At 39.9% G+C, this 23316-nt stretch overlaps 1 protein-coding gene across 1 annotated transcript in view; it reads left to right on the top strand.

The window, feature by feature from the left end:
- Positions 1 to 15829, top strand: part of LOC128472631 (ephrin type-A receptor 7-like) — a 37484-nt gene extending 21655 nt beyond the window's left edge. The window contains exons 2-3 of the mRNA XM_053454543.1: positions 10339 to 10403; positions 14513 to 15829. Of these exons, the coding sequence (XP_053310518.1) occupies positions 10339 to 10403; positions 14513 to 15223 (776 nt within the window). The 3' untranslated portion in view covers positions 15224 to 15829. The remainder of the gene's footprint in view (positions 1 to 10338; positions 10404 to 14512) is intronic.
- The last annotated feature ends 7487 nt before the right edge of the window (positions 15830 to 23316 follow it).

The following is a 23316-nucleotide window of genomic DNA, read 5'->3' as shown; positions in this document are numbered from 1 at the left end:
AAGAATAACTTATAAAGCATATTTAAATCAGTGAGATTTTTTTTAAGTCATCTTGCTGGTTTTACTATGCATTACACAGGACCAGCGTAGCCGTTCTTGCAAAGAAATGTTTCCAAGGTCTCCTGTTGTGGTGCCCAAACAACTCTGTGTCCATGTCATTGAGATCAGTCCAAATGCAACATATTAAGGATAGTAGAACCCCGAATGTATTTACTTTAGGTGGTGAGGCCATCCTTACTGCCTTTTAAGGACGCCACTTGAAAATGAACAATGTAGGGTCTGCCAACTTGGCACAGTCCTCCATAGTGTTAATAAGCGGGTTGAGGAAGGCAATCTGTTATTTGGCAAAGGGGGTGCTGCCTCCTAGGCCACAATATGCCTCTGGCAGAGGGAGCAGTGTTTACAGTGCTTGCAGGTATGCAAGTCACTCACCTTCATTTCTGGGCTTGTGAACACATTTTACTTTGACTTTAAGATTAGATGTCTGCACTCAGAGCTCTACTGCATGGTGCCACTGTGGAACAAGAGTGGGTGAACACCGTGCTTTTTGTTCTTGGAATCCGTAGGACCTTTTTAAGAACAGAGTAATTAATGTACTTCCAAAGCACTTTGTTCCAGTTCCTTGTTTGCTTTTAAGTGCAAAGAAATGAGTAGGAACAGCGAGGATGCGCTGTGGAGCAGGTCTGCTTTCTGCTTGACTTCCAGCAGTGCTGTGTCTCTTGGCTCTGAGGAATGCCATTAACTACATGTCTCCGAATGATTCTATATACTAAAAGTATCAGAACTTGTTGCTTTAACAGTAGATAAACTGATGTTTCACAAGCTATGAAACTCCAGATCCTGCAGTCTAAAAATAGTTTAGATAAGAAGATGATTGATATATGCTTAAACCTGAAAAAAATGATTGGGTTTTGAAGCTTCCACACTAAACATTGCCTTGTCATTAACCTGGTGGCAAATCAGTTCCTAAGTTCGTGTTGTGCATTTGAAGGACTTAATTTGAAGATGTCTAAAATATATTTTATAAGGTGGAAATGTTTTGCTTCCAAAGCATCCAGTAATGTCTTTTTTATTTTGTGATATTAATAAAATCTGTTCTCCAAATTGTATTATGGTATGCCCTTCAAGACCTGCCAAGGAGTATGAGCATCTTTTTATTCACTATACCAGAAGAGGTTTGGCTGCAAAGTATATCTGCCAAGTGTCCTCCTTTAGGAGGGTAAATCCTGTGGAAGCACGGAAAAATAACTTTGGCCTTGTTAGTTCCATTGTAAGTTAGGTAAGCCCTGCCAGTATAGATGCCCAGTTCTGTGTTTAAATGACTACACAATCTGAAGCTGGCATGTTCTGAGGCTATCAATGAGACATCCCAAGGTGTGCACTCTGCTGGAGAGACCGATCTGTTCATGCCAAGCAGTATGAAATAATCATGCTTGTCCCTTTTGCATCAAGCCTGTCTGAGTCATTTTGCCTGAATTATTGCCTCAAAGGCAAGTGGCTTATTTTAGCTTAGGCTAACTAGGCCTGGGGCAGAAGGTCCCAGGGGTGCTGCAGCCCTTCTACCACTAAACAGGAAACAGTCCCCCTACTTAAGTGCAAATGTTTAATACAGGGGTGTCCAACCTGTGGCCCTCCAGCTGCTGCAGGACTACATCTCCCATAATGCTCAGCAAAGGGGCTGGCTGAGGTTGGTTAAAACGGTGATCATTAATTACCGCAACTGACCCATTAACATTATGAAGGACAATGCATGTCCTTAAAAGACAAAATGCCAAGATATGACCTACCCCAGAGCTTAGAAGAAGAACTGCGGCACAGAGGAACAGGCTGGTGCACTGCTCTGGCTTAGGCCCATAACATGGTAGACTCAAAGTAAAGGTGGCAAAGTAAAACAATAAGGGGGCATAGTTGCATGCGGTATCTATGGAGCACTTGTAAATATATGAATACTAAAAATGCCATAATGGATAGGATTTTACAAGGAACCTGCAAGCATACATGTCTGTGTACCATGGATGCACGGGTGGACAAAGATACAAATCTAATATAAGTAAATACCTCCCAAATGTTCCCTTTCTAGGAAGAATAGCCCTTATGTGGGACCCAAACCCTCTGTCTTTCTTTCCTTACCTAATGGCTAGGGTACAATAATGTGTACAGAGACAACTAAAATGTGTTTAAAAATGAAATTGATGAAATAAAATCTATTCTTCTAAATGCCTTATGCCTTAGGTCAAAAAGTCAGTTAAGACTTGGGAAAGCCCTACCCCTTAACCTTGCCTCTACTCAACGTATGGCCCGTTGAAACTCCTTGGCACCATACTTGGCTTATACTTGACCCGTTGCCTGTCCCCCAAAGATTTATAGATTGTAAGCTTGTTTGAGCAAGGCGTTTGTCAACTTTTGTTTCTGTAAAAGAACTTTAGTCAATTAAGCCTTTATCATGTTGTCAGATGCCCAGATGTTTTCTTTATGTTATTTCTTAGCAAAACAGAATCTTCCCCATCAATAGCTTTTTTCCCTCATGTAGCAAAGAGTTATTTCTGGAAGAGATGTGATCTTTTTTATTGCGTTTAAATTGATGAGTTTGTACCATCTGTCTAAAAACAAGTTTCACACCTCAACCTGTACAACAACAGAAAACAGACTTTATGACATCAATCAATATTATTTTTAACATAATATATTCATATATATATATATATATATATATATATATATATATATATATATATATATATATATACTAAAAAGTAAAAAAAGTGATTTTTTTATTCTTGACTACTAAGAATTGGGTGCCAACCCAAGTGAACATTGGGTTGGCACAACTTCTGCTGCACTTCTGAACTAACATAAAAAGTAAAGCATAGGAAACAAACTAGACATTGCTGTATTAAACCACCATACCACCATCACTATGTGGCACTATATAGAAATGAATTATTCTCTATGACAATAGTTCATAGAAACATAACATTTTACAGCAGATAAAAGGAAAAAAGGCCCATTTTTTCTGATATAAGACTCAGATCGTAATTAGTCCCTGGTCTTGTTTTAGATTCATCCCCTCGCTGTATTAGCCTCTACCACTTCTTATGGGAGCCTGTTCCATTTATCTATCACCCTCTCCTTATAGTAAAACTTCCTTACACTACATTAGAGCTGCTCTTTGTGATCTAGTTTTAGATTATGACCTCTTGTTCTAACAGTTCACCTCCTTTGAAATAAACATCCCTTCTGTACTATGTTTAATAAGGAGTATTTATTTACATGTTTTTATCACATATCCTCTCTCTCTTTTCTCCTCCAAGCTATACATATTAACATCCCTTAGCCTTTCCTGATATTTTTTAGTAGCCATATACTGAACTCTCCAAAAAATATCCTTCTGGTGCTTTTTCCTTAGCCATGTGCCTAATCGCTCGAGTGCTTTACTGGATAATTCTGGATTCCTCCTCTCCACCAGTCACATAGTGGCAGTAGCCATCCAGGGCATGAGTATAAGAGTGGAGCCAGGTGCATAAACTGAATTTATGTGTATGTGTAAGCTTGGGGTGATGGTTGCAAAAGCCTCAAACTAGCACTTTTTGTATTCTTGTTTGAGTAGGGCCATCCCTTCTCATACCTCACCCAAAGAATATTATTACATTACATTACATTTATTTATAAAGTGCCAGCTGATTCCGCAGCGCTGTTACATTCATAGAACATTTTATAAACACATAACACATACAATAACAAACTGGTGCAAAGGAGAAGAGGGCCCTGCTCTTGGGAGCTTACAATCTAGTCGGTGGTCGAGGGGAGTGAGACAATAGGAGAGGACAGCTTGGATGAGGATGAGTTGATCTGCTTCTGATGTGTTGAAGCCGTTTGTTCACATTATATCAATCACATTATATAAATTACATTAGTTTGATATGTAAGACCCCCCCCATTCTCACTATCTCTCCCTACCCCGTTCTCACTATCTACCCTCTCCCAACCCCCCCTTCTCACTATCTACCCTCTCCATACCCCCCCCCCTTCACACTATCTAGCCTCTCCCTACCCCCCTTTCTAGGTCACTAACCATGCAGTCCTGTTGTGGGGGCACGAGGCCACTGTCTGGCTGCTCTGCCGCGGTGCGCACGGCTTCACTGCTGAGCGCCAGCATATGACGTCATATGCCGGCACTCAGCGTGAAACGCTGGCACCCGAGACAGACGCCTCACGCTCCCACCACTGCAGGTGGGGGGCGTCAGAGGAAACAGAAGGGCATTTTCAGCAATCGCTCGGCGCCCCTTGGGCCCCCCTGACTGGCAGAACTCCAGGGCCCGGTCGCGACCCCAGTAGTTTTGCCACTGGTAACCAATGTCATGTTCTGGCCAATGGCTCCACTATTATCAATTTTGCCAGAATTGGCCATATATATAAAATACATAAAATGTGTCAATTACCAATTATCATCCAGAAGGTTGTTGAACATTTTATGTGTGTTTTTTGTATCAGATTCCCAAGCACTCTTAATAATAGATGAAATTGTGTATCCTTTCAAAGTATTTTTTTTTCTCGGCAAATGCATTGACTGAAATCACCCAGCGCACACAGGGAGGATATCTCCTGGTTTATAGCTTACTTAGAACTTACACGGTTCTTCTGTCAAAATGAGGCATTGCAAGATGGGAGTTAAGCAAACAATCCATATCTCATTAGCGCAATAAAAGGAGATGTTTTTTTTTGTATTATATTTTTCAATGGGGAAGTTATGAATCTAGAATAAACTAAAAAAGGTATGCTCAGTGAGGTGTTATTTGGAATCAGTGAGGTGCAAAATTGTTTGCAATCGTAGAGGTAATGTTTAAATATTTTATAGCTAATAATTTCAAAGTTAGATAACGCAAGCCCTGTCTGTATGCAACAGCGCACACACTGTTACAGAACTCTCCCTTCCGAGAGTCGTGTCCTAATTTTATACTTTCATCATAGATAAATAAAGGTCATATTTCGGCAAATAAAAATATTTTTAAATGTCATAAAACTACAATAGTAAGCAGAGGGAACACGTTTATCATTGGACCCAAATCCAAGAGTCCCTTTACCTCCCTTGGAAACAACACAAAAAAATGTTTATAAATTGATTTACATAAAATACATTTACATAAAACATAAAATTCATCTTGTAGATGCCTAACAAAATCTATAAATTGCTCTCTATAGGTCACAAGCCCTGGTAAAGATCTGTCCTCCTAGTCACAGCTCTTAAAACAAAAGTGCCCCCCCCCATGGACATTTGAAATGTTGGATGATTTGGTCCAATGTGTACAGGACTTGTTTTATATGACAGGATCAACAATATTGATACTACTAGGGTTTCCATCAGGGTCACGACTAGTAAAGCTGTATGGGTCCTGGAAACCAGAACGGCCCTGGAGCCCCAACAGTCTGACATGGGTGTAATCCTCCCACATGGCTATGCTGAATGCTAGTGCATTGTTTTTAAAGTGGGCACTTGTAACCATACATGGGAACTTCCTAAGGTAGGTCCTGGCTCTCCTTCTTTGTGGAGGTGGAGTTAGCCCCAGATAGATGAAGGCAGGGCCGGCCTTAGGAGTGTGCGACCTGTGCGGCTGCACAGGGTGCCATGGCTGCAGGGACGCCTGCCCGAGACTTAAATTAAAACATCAGGGTTTTTTTTTAAACTTTATTTAACATCCTTCATGTTAAATAAATTTTAATAAACAATGCTTTAATTTAAGTCCCGGGCAGGGGCGCCGAGCGGCTGCTTGTGAAGTTTTCAGCAACTGCTCGGCGCCCATCACTCTCCGTGACTCCTTGACATATTCCGGCGCTCAACATGAAATGCCGGCAGAGCGGGAAGACGGATTCCTCCCGCTCCCACCACAGGACTCTGGCAACAACGTAAGTGATGAGTAATGAGAAGTAGGGAGAAGGAGTAGATAGAAGGGGCGGGGGGGTAGTGAGAAGGGGCAGAGGGGGGTTAGTGAGAAGGGGCAGAGGGGGGATAGTGAGAAGAGGGGGTAGTGAGGAGGGGCAGAGGGGGGGACAGTGAGAAGGGGCAGAGGGGGGGATAGTGAGAAGGGGCAGAGGTGGGTAGTGAGAAGGGGGTGCCAGAGGAGTAGTCCGCACAGGGCGCCAGAACACTTAAGGCCGGCTCTGGATGAAGGTGACCCAGAGACTTGAGGAAGCAGCATTTCACCAGGAAACTCTGGGTCCAACCCAAAGGGTACCTAGGTATGCTTGTAACATCAAGGCTGGGGGAGTTGTAATTCTGAATATGGGGAAGACAATTGAGCTGTTAAAAATGTGGGGCTGTAGTGAAAGTGTGGTGGGATTTGTTTAATACAGGTAAAGATACTATAGGCTGCTTGGAGGAGTAACATGATAGAGTGCACCTTGAGGGATTTACCTCATGGGGAGAGGCCCAAGCCCCCAGTAAATTCTGTTTTATGTATTTGTTGTTATTTGTAGAAAGTATGTTAAGTTAAACAACCATATAAATGTTCATCGTGTATACTTATTATTGCCTGCCACTTTGCTTGTATGCAAATTGAATTATTTATTATTTAAATGGAAGCTAAAATCACTTGTATGGTGGCATGGGCAGTTTACTCAAGTATGCTCTTCCCTTTGTAGAAAAAGAAAAAAGAGAGGTGAAAAAAGTTGTATGTACTGATTTATAGGCACTAAAATGCATTGAAGTCCAAAAATTGACTTAAATTTGCATTAAAGAATAAAAAATGGGCACTGCAGAATCCATTTAATGAAAAAAAGAATGCCATCATTACCTGATTAATTTTACTCTTGCAGTGTGCGGCTGCTTGTGCTCAGCCAACAGCCGCTCACATAGAAACATAGAATTTGATAACAGATAAGAACCATGCCATCAGGCCATCTATTCTGTAAAGACTCAGAGGTTAATCAGTCCTTGGTCTTCCTTCAGGATAGCTTTATGCCCATCCCATGTATGTTTAAATTCTCTTACTGTATTAGCCTCTACCACGTCTGATGGAAATCTATTCCATTTACTTACCACCCTCTATGGCCCACTGGAGGACCAGGTTTGCTAAGGTAAATGTTAAGGAAAGTCTACAGTGCCATTGGACCCCAGCCCATAATGCATTTGCCCAGTTTGCCCTCTATGAAATGCAGCATTTGGGAAAATTTGATATACTGTACTTTAATTGTAAGTTCCAAAATCAGATAAAAACAAACAGTGCTAAACGATTTAATTGATCTATAGTATGTCACTATGCATTTTGTCTTCATAAATAAGGAATGTTCCCTGAGAATGTTGCTAAATTATTAGTTGGGGATGCTAACATTTTATACCAATCATGACATTGGCTGTTTATCGTGTATGTTTAATACATAATATTCCGCCGTTACAAGATTGCTACATTGAATTAGTATTTGTGTTGGGAATCGACTGAAAGTCTATTTGTGTGTTTTATAATCTGTTACTCTACAAATTATTCTTTGATTTGTTTGTTTTAGATAAAAAATGTTAATCTAGTTATAGGTTCCATAAGGGCATGCAATACAGCACTACAATACTTTTAATCAAGCTCCTCTGAACAATCCGAATAACCATAACCATCCCTACCTAAAATACAAAGAAAGGCACAAAATACATCACTAAGTCAACAGAGAATAAGCTGCTGGACAAAATGCAGTAACATCGCCCAGCTCTCCAGCACATACTCACCCTAAGTCCAGCTAAGCACCAAAACCTCACTCAGCCTCCATCTTGAGGACGACAATGGAAGACAAGGTTGGAGCAGAGATGAACTGGAGTTCCAGCAGAGCGACCGGCGGCAAGCACCCTGCAAGGATTTGAGAGCAGGGCGGAGTGAGCTTTATCAGTCCCGAGACGCTGAGGTACGAGGGCCAGTGGCTCCACCCTCCTTGACGCTGATAGACTTGTGGAAGATGGCTGGTGGCCACAAGGAGCATTGCAAAAACCCCACTGGACACTTAACAATGAACGGGGAAAAGTGTGGCGCAGAATACCTGTAGCAGAAGGCAAATGGTTGTACATTATTTACAGAGCATCGGGGGGCCCTGGGAATGACCAGGACAGGAGGTGACAAGAGAGGTGAATCCCATTGATGACGGTGGCTGCAAAATGGAAGACAAACTGGTCTTTCAGGCCTAGTGCAGCCTTATAGAAATACTACATCCACACTTAACTTCATGGGACAGTGCACGATACTACAACCCTGCACCACCCCAGGCTTATCTGTCATAGATGTGAGAACCTGTCAGTACATAAATCATCTTGTTACGTTTTGAAGATTTGCAGGCCATAAAATATTTTGCACCAATTTAATAGCAGTTTGGATTATGCTCACCATACCTGACTTTGAAATCTTGGGTGCTATAGTGAATTCACCTCACTATATTCATACTTGCCTTGTGAGATGAGATAAAACGGTGTGGTGTGAGGTGACGCTGAGAACTATTACACTGTTACATTGTCCAGGAAGGTGAATGAGAGCCCTACTGCCACATTAACTATTCCCGCACAAACGCATATAGCCAGTACTGTACTAAGAACCAACTGGCCCTGTGAGGCCAGTAAACAGAGGAATCAACAGCTGGACAGATATAACAATACGTTTAACTGGCCTGAGCCTGCTTCGATAAAAACCTGAACTCTGATGTAAAACATCTTTTTGCTTGCACCCACTTCTGCGCCACAAGATGGAGAAATTTGTGAGCAAGCCCCAAAGAAAATAATCTCAAAAAAAGTATATGGTTAACACCTCCCAATCTACCTCAATATCTGGGAAAAGACAGGACCCCCACCAAGAGGCCGACCTGGAGTCTAATTCTAACATGAAGCAAGATTCCACACCAGGCAGTGACCTCTCCCAGATCTCAAATCCAGGGCTGCGCTTAACTACGAGAACCATCGATTTCTCTTCTTCCAGGGTTACTCTGCATACGTGGCAAGCACACGTCAAATTTCTTGAGAATTCAAAGCTTTACACAACCTAGGTATGAAGGTTATATGTTTAAAAGTTGGTTACAAAACCTTGTGATGCTATTCCTAGAGAAATATATGTGGGTCGAAGCTTCAAGCTGGACATACTATATAACTAGCTTGGAGACAGTGTATAGCATCAAGACTTCGACACACACCTTGGTGTGGATCAAAACTTTTGGAGTGCTATAAGGAGCAAGGGAACGAAAGGAAAAAGTGAGATTTTGGAACCTACCACATATGTGAACATTATAATATAACACATTCTACAGGACACTTATGCCTGTGGTTGTGGTGGGGATTCACTAGGATAGTGTATCTATGTCATATGCTTGATACAAATGTCTTGTGGTTTGTGAATTGCTGATTATATGGTTCTCAACCTTAAAAGAAAAACCTTATAAAAAAAACTCTCTCTGGTCACCGTTAAACAGGTTCATTATCTGGTGCTTCTACCTTCTGTCCAGATCCAAATTCTCTTTCCGTTACTTTTGTCAGCTGAGTTTTGATATGCTAGACAGGGCTTTAAGGTTGTTTGACAACCATATTTTCTTTAATTGAGGTGTGATTTAGTCATCAGCTTTGTTAACTCAATTTCCTTCCTGTGCTTGCCAAAATAATTACAAATCTGTTTTGAATCAGACACCTATACAAAAATAACACAGCAAACTGCATTCAGTCACATTTTATTTGAAGGAATGGAATGCCATTGCCTGATACACTAAGTACCTCATTATTTTTATTAAAATATTTTGCTGCATGAACCTGTCTTTTGTAGTAGTTAGGTTTTTGTTAAATGTGTTTATTGTTTAACTGGGGTCACACGTTCTCTATGTGAACAGACAGTTTTGAATACTTTTGCCAGTTAAAAACATGTAATTAGGTTTATAAATTAACATGTGCTGTTATGCGCTATTGTGGCGCATTACGTGCCAACCACTTTAAGAGTAAGATAAGTTAGAATAAGATAAAAACTAAGACACAATTTATTAGCTTTCTTACTAATATCATTTTGATTTGTACATTATATAAGAAGACCTATTAAATGTGTAAACTATTTTGAACTATTTTATACCAGATGTTATTACCTTTTAATGTATAGGCTAAGGCACAGACCCAGAGTGGCCATCAGCAACTCCCCTGTGTCTTCCACGTCTGCAGTTGTATCAATTAGGTGGCCACATATGGGTCGTTTTATAGGCTGCTGGTCTTAAAAGTGTCATGGGTGATTTTAGTCCCTGGGTTTCCAAGGTTATCAGCATTACAAAACATTACTGTTGTTCTTGACATAAAAAGGTAGAGTCGTTGTGAAAGCGGTACATAAAAATGTGTCTCTGGTTTTATTGCAGTTATACTTCTGGATTCCAAAGAATCGCAAGCAGAGTTGGGTTGGACCTCACACCCATCCAATGGAGTAAGTGCATAATTCATCTGAAGTTGTATTTGGTCAGAGATTGGTATTTGTCACATCTGCCTCTCAGACTTTGTGACAAAGTTCGGTAACATAACTGATATTGGTAATACTGTATATTATTAACTGATAGAGTGAAGGCTATGATAATGCTGTTATTAAGCTTTATTATTATTATATATAATTATTAATATTTACTCAATCTGGATAATAGTGTATATTATTGCTATGCAAATGCAGTCTTAAAGATCCAACTTTAAGGAAGAGGCATGGCAGTAACATTATAAATATACAATTTACACCCAGTGTAGGGATATATTTTCAGAGCAAGTCCCATTATGTAGTTCATGTTGTACCTGTCACCATTAACCAAAATAAAAATCATGCTAACACCTCTTTCTCTTAGATAAGCTGCTTTTTATAGGCTCGGCATAAGGGAGGTTATGACAAATGCTTTGACGTGCCTCCAGGGTATACATAAAGTTCAGAAAGAGGCAATCTCCACAGAGGATGGTTTTATAGGATATTGGATAGGGGTAGACTGGCAGGAATGAGATACAGTATTTCTTAACAGTTGAGGTGGTCAGGATAGAAGTAATTTCTCTACACAAAATTGTTACAGAACGTTTTATTTCTGATGACCACGAAGGTACATGTGAACCACCTCTTAGCAATGAGGTTTTCTTTCAACAAATCATGTAATACAATAAACATTGTTTTTATCATTTAACAAAATGCAAAGTGAGCGAACAGAAGAAAAATACAAATCAAATCAATATTTGGTGTGACCACCCTTTGCCTTCAAAACAGCATCAATTATTCTAGGTACACTTGGACAAAGTCAGGCATTCTGTAGACATGTAGTTAGGTGTATGATTAAACAATACCAAACAGGTCTATATGAGCATCACTTTTATATGAAGGTTGAAAGAAAATCATAAAACAGAAATAATTGTGTAGTAGGAATACAACTGGGTGAGAAACATACAAACCCACTAACATGGTCAGGTTGGCAAAGACAGTGTAATGTCAAAAGTCATACACCATGGCAAGACTGAGCACAAGGTAGATACTCCATCAGCTAGGTCTCTCCCAAGCAGAAATGTATGTTCTGTCCAAGCTCTGACAGGCATAAAGAAACAGGGAATGTTGAGGACCATAGTGGTCAGCCACGGAAACTTAGGGCAGCAGATGAAAGACACATCATGCTTACTTCCCATCACAATTAAAAGAAGTCCAGCAGTGCCATCAGCTCGGCGTTGGCAGAAAACAGTGGGACCCTGGTATACCCAACTACTGTACGGAGAGGTCTGGTCAGAAGTGGTCTTCAGTGAAAAAAATGCCATACCTCTGATGTGGAAACAAGGGCAACTGACTCAACTACTCATGAAAACACAGGAACAGGGGCTCAGAATAATGGCAGCAGATGCTCTGGACTGATGAGCCAAAATATGAAATAGTTGGCTGTAGCAGAAGGCTGTTTGATGAAGAGCTGAAGAGAATGGGTGTTTTCAGGCAACAGTGAAGCATGGTGGAGGGTTCTTGTAGGTTTGGGGCTCCATTTCTGCAGATGGAGTTGGTGATTTGGTCAGAATTAATGGTCTTCTCAATGCTGAAAAGTACAGGCAGATGCTTATCCATCATGCAATCCAATCAGGGAGGCATCTGGTTGGCCCCACATTTATTCTTGTCAGGGACTGGGTCCATACAGACGACTGTAATGACCCACAGCGCCCAATGATAGAATTTCAGGAGTCACTGTGCAAGAGCGGAGTTGGAGAAGGCCTGGTTCAGGGCAATTGCACTCTCCAGGGTGTTGAGCACCTATTGGTTGTGCGGCCACACACCAGGGCCCTGACATAGCAGCGGATGTTATCCAGAAAAAAAAACAAAGTGATATCCTGCAGGCACCCTGGAGGCATGAGACATAGCTCTACAGAGAAATGTGCAGGATGCTACAGGCTGGGAGTAGGGAAGCTAAGCAGAGTACAGGAGAACATAGCAAGCAAGGGGGACAGAACAAGGAACAGGGAGACGAGCAAGAAACATAGCCAGACAAGATATGCATGGTACAAGACCCAACAGAGGACAGGGAAACAATGCACACAAGGCATGGAGTGAGGAGTAAGGATCCTCAGACGCTTCTCCTTTAAGCAAGGATAGGAAATCTTAAACTGGGACATGGGGAGAGGAAAGGGGAACTGAAATTCTCAGATAATACAGGGAAAAGAGGGCAAAGGCACATAAAAGACTGACACATAAAAATATAGGACTAGCCTATGACTATATGATAACAGTTGGACATTAAGTCACATCTTATGGCCATAGTATGCTTAGCCCACCACTACGCCAAAGTACTCCAATATTCGGTGGGTCCTAATGCTAAACCCTGCCTACTGCATCACTAATAAACTTAAACTAAGCAGTAAATCTAAACACAAAACAGAGAAGGACATACCTATAGACAAACATAACAAACGGGTGGGGCACACCTTATAAAGGAAACAGGAGCTGAAGCTAAGAGCAGGACTAGAATCAAAGAGTCAGAAGTACAGGACAGAGCATAAGGACGTCCAGGAATGGATTACAGCAAAGGGCGAACTGTAGCGAGACAGGGGAACTGTAGCGCGACAGGGGAACTGTAGCGAGACAGGGAAAACCAGAGATATGCAGCTCCGCAGCCTGGATGGGGCATGACAATTCTGCACCATGACATCGACCCCAAACATACAGCCAAAGCCATTAAGAAATATCTTTGGTATAATAATGAACAAGAACACCTAGAAATGATGGTATGACCCCCACACACCCTTGATTTCAACATCATCGAGTCTGTCTGGGATTACATGAAGAGAGAGAAGCAACTGAGGCGGCCTGTGGTTAGTTTTCCAAGATGTTTGGAACAACCTACCTGCAGAGTTCCTTAAAAACTGTGTGCTAGTGTACCTAGAATAATTCATGCTGTTTTAAAGCAAGAGGTGGTCACACCAAACATTGATTTGATTTAGAATTAAAATTAAAACTATTAAAATGTCTATTTGTGAAAGCCTACTTACTTTACTGCATTTTTTCACACATAGCATAAAACTTTTGCACAATATTAGATAAGTATACTGTATATATGTATGCAAATAAAATATACCTTTGTCTCAAGTTCTGTGGGGTTCTACTTTTACTATAAACAATGGATTTCAGTTTAGGAAAGTTACCTTGAAGTCATACTTTTTATGATGAGTAAGTTTTACACTTATCTTCCCTAATCTACAGCTGTTGCTAGCTCTTTTTTTCCAATAATAGAAAATTGTGCCCCCTATGTTTTCTATGTTTTTTTTCACAGAGGTTATGTTATTTCCATACCCTTACAAACGACTGCCTAGTTATACTGCTTTTACACACACCTGCCCTTAAACACACTTATACATATACACTGCTGTTACACACAACTGCCTATACACACGTGTGCACTGCCATATACACACATATACACTGCCCTTACACGCACTGCCCATATACACACACCTGCCTATTTACACACGTATACACTGCCCATACACACACACACATACATATATATATATATATATATATATATATATACCTACAATGCCCTTACACGTGCCTGCTCATACACATACACTGCCTGTATACACACATATACACTGCCCATATACAGGCCTGCCCACACACACACATATACACACACAGGTCCATTTTGCAAGGTCTACAATGCATTTTACTGCACACTTATGGGTGCATGTATTCTTTACTTACTATAGTAAGAAGATAAGGCTTATGCCCCATGGATCTCATACCTAATGCTCCCTATGCTGAAAGTAGGTAGCATACTTAAGTTTGCTTCCCGCACATGCTCTGTGGCAGTCCTTTTGAAGCCAATGTAAACTCGGCTCTCACAGACTATTGGGAGCAGTGGCAGCCAATAACTTGTATTATAGCTGAACACTGAAGTTCTACTTGCATACATTTGAAGAACCACACATTGATTTCAGTGGCAACACTACTGGAATGGAAGAAGGAAGTTAAGTTATGTATATATTTTACAGCATATAAAAGTTAAAGCATACAATTAAATGGTCCTTTTTTCTTTCTACTAGTGGGAAGAAATCAGTGGCGTTGATGAGAATTACAAACCGATTCGTACCTACCAGGTGTGCAATGTGATGGAGCCAAACCAGAACAACTGGCTACAAACCGGCTGGATCCTGAGGAGAAATGGACAAAGAATCTTTATTGAACTCAAGTTCACCTTGAGGGACTGTAACAGCATTCCTGGAGTGGTGGGGACATGCAAGGAGACCTTTAATCTCTACTACATAGAATCTGATTATGACCTGGGAAGAAACATCAAAGAGAGCAGGTATATCAAGATTGATACTATAGCGGCTGATGAGAGCTTCACCCAAGGGGACCTAGGGGAGCGTAAAATGAAACTGAACACGGAAGTCAGGGAGATCGGCCACCTGAACAAGCGAGGTTTCCACTTGGGATTCCAGGATGTCGGGGCCTGTGTTGCATTAGTCTCAGTGCGTGTCTATTATAAAAAGTGCCTCTCCACGGTGCAGAACTTAGCCGTTTTTCCAGACACAGTGGCAGAGGCAGCATTTTCGACTCTGGTGGAAGTTAGGGGGACTTGTGTGAATAACTCTGAAGTAGACCTGGATAATCCACCTAGGATGCATTGCAGTGCAGAGGGGGAGTGGCTGGTCCCGATTGGAAAATGTACATGTAGTGCTGGCTTTGAAGAAAAGGAGGGTAGCTGTGCAGGTAAAAATCAGTTTCCCATCTCTATAGATTTGCTGAAGTAATGTCTGTCATATATCTGCGGGGAGAAAAAAAAAATGTCTCCATAACTGAATGTTAAACTTTAGTAGGTAATTGTTGAGATTCAATTGTCATTTTGTTCCAGCCTATATAATACTGGAACATGCTGTGAAATGTATCCTTTGAATGTGTGTGCTCTGCTTTGCAAATTAACAATCAGTCATGATCGCTACAGTTACCCTCAATGTGGTTTAGGCGGTTATCAAAGAAAATGTTAATTGTGCCATTTTTCTATGTCATACAAAATTGCTTTTTTTCATATCTGCCCTAAGTGATTTCCATTTTTTCAAAACAACCTCAAAGTAAAGTATTCTGGTGATATCCTGCAGCTAAGATCTACTTAGTAAGATCTTATTGTCATATAAACCTTCTAATACAAGGCAATTACTAATATGCATTCATGTATCTAAAATGGCAAAATGGCTACCAATGAATCACACATTTTGGTTTACTGGAATAACCTGTAAAATCCCTAGATGCCCATGTCTTTAATTTGATCTAACATTTGACATCAAATGTATTAAGTGGTCCCTCATAACAGATAAGTGTTTATGGCAAGGTCTAAAAAAACCAATAACTGAGCTTTTACAAAATGGTCCTAAAAGAATGGTTCTTCAAATTAGTTGTTGCTGTTTTATATTGTAAGTTCAGGGATTTAGTGGAGGCTTTTATCCTTGGCTTAATATCGACATGTAATAAGTGAGTTACATAAAACCCACTGACCAACATGTTGCATATATGTTAAACAGTGGCAACCACTAGCTGACCGGGGAACCTAAAAATCCATGTTAGACTTGTATAATGCCAATATATGCCTCTACTTGGTATACATACCAAGTGTAATTTTTTAACTGCCTTGTATTGAAGGAAAGTTTTGATTCTTAGGATTTGATCTGTCATTTAAAACAACCATATGCCAACCAAGTGGCATACAAATTCTCACAACATTTTGTTGTATAACGTGGCTTCACTTATAATGCAAAATGTGTGTACTCAGCATGTAGAACAGGTCAGTTACAGACTTAATATTTATAGGATTTTTAGCTCATTTGGTTCTATAAAATATAGAGATACAGGGAGCCTTATAAACTGCTGGTACTGTATCATGCCAAGGACCAACATGAAGTAACAAAGGTTTGTGATGCCTCTTCTTTACAGAATCATTGTGGCAGCCATAGTTGAGCCAATATTATACATTTGCATTTAGTTCTATTATCAGCACTATGTGACGGGGCTATGTAATTCTTGCATGTTTGTGTACATCATTCTTGCTCCTATATACAGTAGCTTAAGGAGTTTGGATAGTGCTAGTATCGCATATAAGGTATTTGTTGTTGCAATATGTTAACCGCTATTGTTAAGTAATTTGTTACATTATTGCTAATATATATATATATATATATATATATATATATATATATATAAATTAGCTGAGTAAATCATTCCTCAAATGTTTTTATATGTATTAGTTGTTATCTTTAAAAGCGCGATATTGAAAAGTGGCTTTAGAAAAAAAAAAATAGTGCTTTTTTTAAACTGGGGGATATGGCAGTAATTATTGTACCAAAAACTACAATGGAGGACAGTTTTGAATCAACTTAACTCAAATATCAAAAAGGACACCATTCTACCTCAACCATAATCAAACAAAAGGAACTGACTTCTGGATCAGCAAACTTTGCAGTCCCCTTGCCCTGTGGCGACAGTGCTTTATTCATAAGACCCTTGTAATAATGGAATTCCATGCAATAACATATGGATCTGGAACAAACTGGGACGTAAATATTAAAATGGACTGTATGCAATTAATAAGTGGCCCCTTCATCTGAGTTAACAAAATATTATCATCTGTGTAAAGAGTATAGCTGTGTGCTTTTTATTTAAACAATATGATACATAATGTATTTTTCCATAATAAATGAGTAATCTGTTCTTTAAATATGGCTTTTTGATTTTTTCTTTAAATACTTTATCTTGGAGAACAGTATTAAATAACTGATTTGCAACATATATGTGTGATTCCGTGTAAGATATTGAAATTAAAAGCAAGTGCAAAGCTTCCTTAGGGTAAAATGAAATCACTACCTAGTAAGACCAGTGTAAAACAAACAAAAATTTATTAGCGACTCACAATCCCTCATTATGTCCATTCCTGTGCAGAACCACAACAAGCGTTGTCTTCTTAGCCAACCGGCTGCCATCTTACCCGCTCACACTGGAAGTTTTGCATGTTGCATAAGTGGACAAGCAAGACTTCCATTAAGTTTACTGTTAAACGTGGAGGCTTTGTCTGTACTGCAGATAGCTTCTTGAAGACTATTTTTTAAAACAGTGAACTGAAAAAGGCGTGCTACCATGGTAACCAACGATGGAAAAAAAAATAGCAAGGATGGCAAGAGCCATTAGAGTAGTAGCTTTCAAATGCAGGTGCAGAATAGGTGTGATGGCACACTTGTGGACATTCGGACTTTCTACCCATAGTTTGTTGTTAGTATGATTGGGGGACTTAATCACTTCTTAGGAGGGCGTAAATTGCATTATGTCCTGTGGCCTACACAGGCAGCTCATGCAACTCAATACATTTAGCATCTGTTGGATACATTTCCAAAGAAGAGTGTGAGCTTTTAGAAATTTTTTTGCTGTTTGGTTTGGAATTTGTAGGGAAAGAATAGGGTAAATTTATATTTTTGTGGAGCTGAATTTTGACATGTTATCCATCGCTTAATAAAAACATATATATAGGTTTCCCTAGGTAAAGTGGAAGCTGTTGATAAGATAAGTCAGTAACTCTAGAGCAAAACTACGGAAATTGGCCCTGCCTCCCATAGGGGGGGGTAAAGGTTTAGGGGTTATTTACAGTCAACACAATTGAGGATATCATGGAAAGGTTGAACTTAATGGATGAATGTACTTTTCAATTTCAGCTATATAACTGTATAAAAAAAACGAGGAACTTGGGGAACTTGTTAGAGATTTGGCTGGAGGACAGGGCTTTATTGACACCTTTTTTGTGACTTTGTGACCCATTAATCAAAACTTAGGTAATGCAATAGGGGATTTAGATGATTAATACTGTATTTTATTTGCACTACTTAATTTCTAAGCATATTTTAAGATGTTTCATACATATTGTTGGGACGTTTAGGCTGTAGAACATATATCCAGCAAATATTCCCAGAGGAACCGGTTGCAGGTACTCCGTGAAAACGTTGATGGAATGTACAGGTGAAACGTTTTACTAAAGTAAAACAGCTATTAAGCAAAAACAGCATTGTTCTGTTTAGGATTTTTGTTTAACATCAGATAATTCAGTGTAATTACCGTTGTTTATGCATGAAATATTTTTCCGTGCGTTTTTGTTAGTTCTAATTTCACGGGAAGTATGATTAAAGATCTGTGTTAAATAGAGTTGGACTCCATTAACTGTAGAATGTTTGGTCTTGTTTCCTTTATCAGCATTTTTTATAATAGCCTAAGACAGAATTCTGGAGATAAAGCCAGCAATATATACATTATATTACAGACACAGTAAAGTCTATTAAGTAGAAGCGACTGGATAAAGGGTCATGATTTTTTTTTTAATTAGTTTGATTAAAAGGCACATCTGCCGTTTCCTAGTTGCCCCTTCTTAGCTTTGATCATTGAGCCCTGACACAGTTCTATACTCTGACTGGGGTTGATTCCTTTACATGATATGGTCCAGCTCAATCCAGCATATGTCCTACCTGCAAACTATTTCATTATATTTAGGGCAAATAGACAGCCGTAGTATTTGTAACGGGTGCATCCTGATAAAGGGAGGTGGATTCTTCATTTAACATTAATGCTTAGTGTTTAGTGTTGGGTTGTAACACAACCAAGGGTTAACTGCACCCATAATATTCCATCTATGCCTCTTCTTTAACACCACTAAGTATAAGGATAAATATGCTCCAGGAATATATATCGAGTATATCTCACATGAGGTACCACTTGGCCTTGAAATAAGGTGCATTCATTATCTAGTACAACAATACTGAATGTAATAATAATGATAATAATAATAACCATGCATATGGAAAATAAAATGTAAAATACGGTATATATGAGTGCGTGTGATATCCATTTCAGATCATCCATTTCTGTAAAATAATTGGTTGCTACATCTTTTTGGATGTATCACATCAGGCTTTTACTGTTGCCTCCACCAAAGGCAGCGATTGTGAGGGGACAGTTTCATACTATGCTTCTTGGTAGAGTCATCTTTTCCATATGACAAAAGTGACAGATCCTTGGGCCACTCTCCAGTCTCAAGGGCTCACAGTTGTCCCTGTCATGGAGTAGAGTGGGGCAATTGCGCCCCAAAGCGCCTTTTTTTTTTTGAAGCGGAGGAGAGAGAGGCGCCGAGTGGTTTTCGCTTATCAAGTTTTCAGTACCCGCTCGGCGTCCATCTCTCTCGGTGCCGGATTGTAATGCTCAGCAGTGAAGCAGCGCGCATCGCAGCAGAGCAGGAATACTCGCCGCAGGACTGCTGGAAGGTAAGTGAAGTACAAAGGAGGGGTAGATAATAGGGAGGGGTGGTAGATAATCAATAACTATGTATAAATATATAAGGGGGCAGTACAGAGATCACTCCCTGGACCTATTTATACCCAGGACTGTATCTATAACAAGGGGACATCCTCTACGGCTAGAGGAAAGAAGGTTTCTACACCAGCACAGACGGGGGTTCTTTACAGTAAGAGTGGTGAGACTATGGAACTCTCTGCCAGAGGAAGTGGTAATGGTAAACTCAATAAAAGAGTTTAAAAGGAGCCTGGACGTGTTTCTTGAAAGCAATATTATGCTTTCTGGATATTAGGGACAGAACGTTGATCCAGGGATTTATTCTATATTTGGCCATATTTGGAGTCGGAAAGGAATTTTCCCCCCTGGTATGGGGCAATTGGCATCTGCTTCATAAGGGTTTTTTGCCTTCCTCTGGATCAACACAGTAGGGTCACAATCTGTATATAGGTTGAACTTGATGGACTTTGGTCTTTTTTCAACCTTATGAACTATGTTACTATGTTACTATAATGAGCAGTGGCGTCGGGAATGGGGGGGGCAGGGGGCCACATTTCAAACTTCGCCCCAGGCAGCACTATGTCTTGGGCCGGCCCTGAACTGAGCTGTTTTCATTGCTCAAGGACGTGTGTGTTGGGGATACTTAGACTGCCCAAGTATGATGGTGAATTCTTTATGATGAGCTTAAGAAATAAACCAACATTGCAAAATGTTCCGTATCACATGTATATTTTGTGTTAATGTCTTTGTGCTCTCTTCACTTAAGCAATCTGAGGGAAAGAGTGGTTAGCTGAGGTATTTTTAGAGGTTTTGCTAGTGTCCATTTACCTTTGAAGGTGGCCCTGTATGAATTTTAATAAACAAGCATACCTATCCAGGATAGGCTCCTGGGAATGTTTCCTCTTCTAGGATAGTGGATTTGTAGAGGGGCGAGGTGAGCCATACATAGGGGAGGGACTAGCCCCAGAGATGCCTTAGTGGAAGAGAATTTGTTGGGGAGCAGCGGAAATCAGGCTGGGAATAGGCAGAATGTAGATGTCTGCATTATGCCTGAAGAATGATAAGACATTATAAACTCCCCCACTACTTCTGTAGCCATTTCAGTACCTGTCACATATGTGATAGTGGACACCAGGGGAGGTGTATTGGAGCTAAACTATAGAAATTGCCTGGTCTTCTACAAAGAAAGATGTTAATACGCTTTTTGTGGCACCAATGATACACTGCAGCATTTATGTTACATACATACTTCGTATACAGGGCTGCCACCAAGGGGGGGTACACCCTGTACTTGTGTAATGCACCTCTGCCAGAGAGGTGCACAGAAGCAGGTGACACAGGTGCACGGCACCCAGACGAACGATAACTGAAGTGCCCAGCGGAGGTCACGTAACGCGTATCCCATGAACCCCACTATAGTACAGAGAGTGCCAGCTGCAGTGGAGGCAGAATTTCATGAGGTAAGAGGGGGAGGGTGGGAGTAGTGTGTGTTTGTGCATGCATGTATATGTATGTATGTATGTATACTGTACTGTGGAGTCAGTTTGTGTGTAAAGTGTTAAGAGTCAGTGTGTATATCTATATATCTACTGTATATATATATATATACATATATATATATATATATATACACACACATCATATATATGTATTTATATGTAAATGAACTATATATATATATATATATATATATATATATATATATATATACACACACATCATATATATGTATTTATATGTAAATTAGCTATATATATTTATAGAAATATGGACCCTTAGAGGTCAGAAATGTAGATTTTGTAAGTGCTAAAAAAATCCTTTTGGATTGGCATTTTAAACTCCATGTGTGCTCTCATTTCTTTGGAGATATATGTATATATATCCTCTAGATTGTAAGCTTGTTTGAGCAGGGCCCTCCTCACCTGTTGTCTCTGTAAGTCAGATTGTTATGTTACATACTACTTGTTTTGTCCTGTCCACCCATTGTACAGCACTACGGAATTTGATGGCTCTATATAAAACAATACATTTTTTATATAGATATATAAATATATATATATATATATATATATATATACGGTATATATATATATGTAGTTCATGGTTCACGTAGCTGTTTTCATGTAAAACAAGGAAATGTCTTGCTGTGTCAACATATATGCATAAGTTAGCCTTGTAAACTTAAACTTGGATAAGCTAACACATCATGCCAGTCGAAGACAGGAGCGAGGGTTGCTCATAAATTGCCTGTTACACTTATGAAGATATATTATTAAAAATCAGCCTTTCCTACAATAGTCATTCCCAACATTAACATATGTGCAGAGTGTGGTGTTAGTGTGTGAGGATATGATGTGTGTATTGATGGATTACATTAACATGAATGTGTATATTAGTGCATAGTGTTAGCACACGTGTATGTAAGCATATGATGTTAGCATGTGTGTGTTACTATAAGGTTTTAGTATTTGTGAGCATATGGTGTTGTCATGAGTGTGTGCTTGTGTTAGTGCTTTAGTGTGTGTGGGTAGGCGTCAGCATATAGTGTTATGGTGAGTGACAGTGGAAGGCCTTAGGCTAGCAGCGCCGGGGAGATGGAGAGGAGGTCAGAAAAAAGAATGTGCGTGTATGTTAGTATACAGTGTTAAAGATAGTGGATGTTAGAGCAATATTTTGTGTTAGTATGTATGCGTGTCAGTTTTGCAGGGCCCTCGTAGACCCAGGCGTCACTAACTCTAAACTTCCCTTGCTGGGACTAAGTGTGCTTATGGGAGGACCATAGGGCAAGGTGATGGGTGGAACATAGCCGGAACAATGGGTAGGACAATGGGGTGTACATGAGGCCGGCGAATGGGAAGGGCATGGGTTTGTATATGGGTTTTATATAAAAAATATATAATATACAAAAAAAATATTAACAAAAAATATAGGTTATTGCTGCTTGATAACAGTCCCTGTGCTATGTGAGGCGTAACCATTATACTACTAGGGGCACTTGAAAAACCTTGGTTTAGTGGACTTTGAGACTGCTACTTGTAACGGCCTGCGAAATGCATACAATTTAAGATTACTGGTTGCTTCAAGCATTCTTTGTAAGTGCGGGGTAAGATGAAGATCTGGAAATAGATGCCAGAAGTCCTGCCTCCACCTCAGCATCAGGCAGTACCAATCCCGTATTTTTACTTTTTACTTATAAAACAAATCAGCCCAAAACAATGACACCATAGAAACAAACAAATCAAATTAGAAGTTCCCTGTAGTTTTAAAAAATTAATTCAGTTATGCTAAATGCCTTGGTATTTAAAGTTCCATTTTAAGGTTATTTTTCTCTGCGCTTCCTGGAGATTTCAGTACACAATCATTCTCCAAGCACATCACTGGATGTTGTTCCACGTAATGGATAGTTTGCGGTTCGTAGCTCCCAGTGGACTCTGGGCGCCCGTGAGAAGCAGTAGTGACATATAGTTTAACTTGGAAACTTGCACAGACAATGCTTCAAACTAACATTAAAGCTGAGCTGCTTTTTCTCCGG

The sequence above is a fragment of the Spea bombifrons genome, chromosome 2, assembly GCF_027358695.1.
Source record: "Spea bombifrons isolate aSpeBom1 chromosome 2, aSpeBom1.2.pri, whole genome shotgun sequence".
NCBI classification, from domain to species: Eukaryota; Metazoa; Chordata; class Amphibia; order Anura; family Pelobatidae; genus Spea; species Spea bombifrons.
Note: the sequence above shows the minus strand (reverse complement) of the source record. Positions and strands in the feature narration are given on the sequence as shown.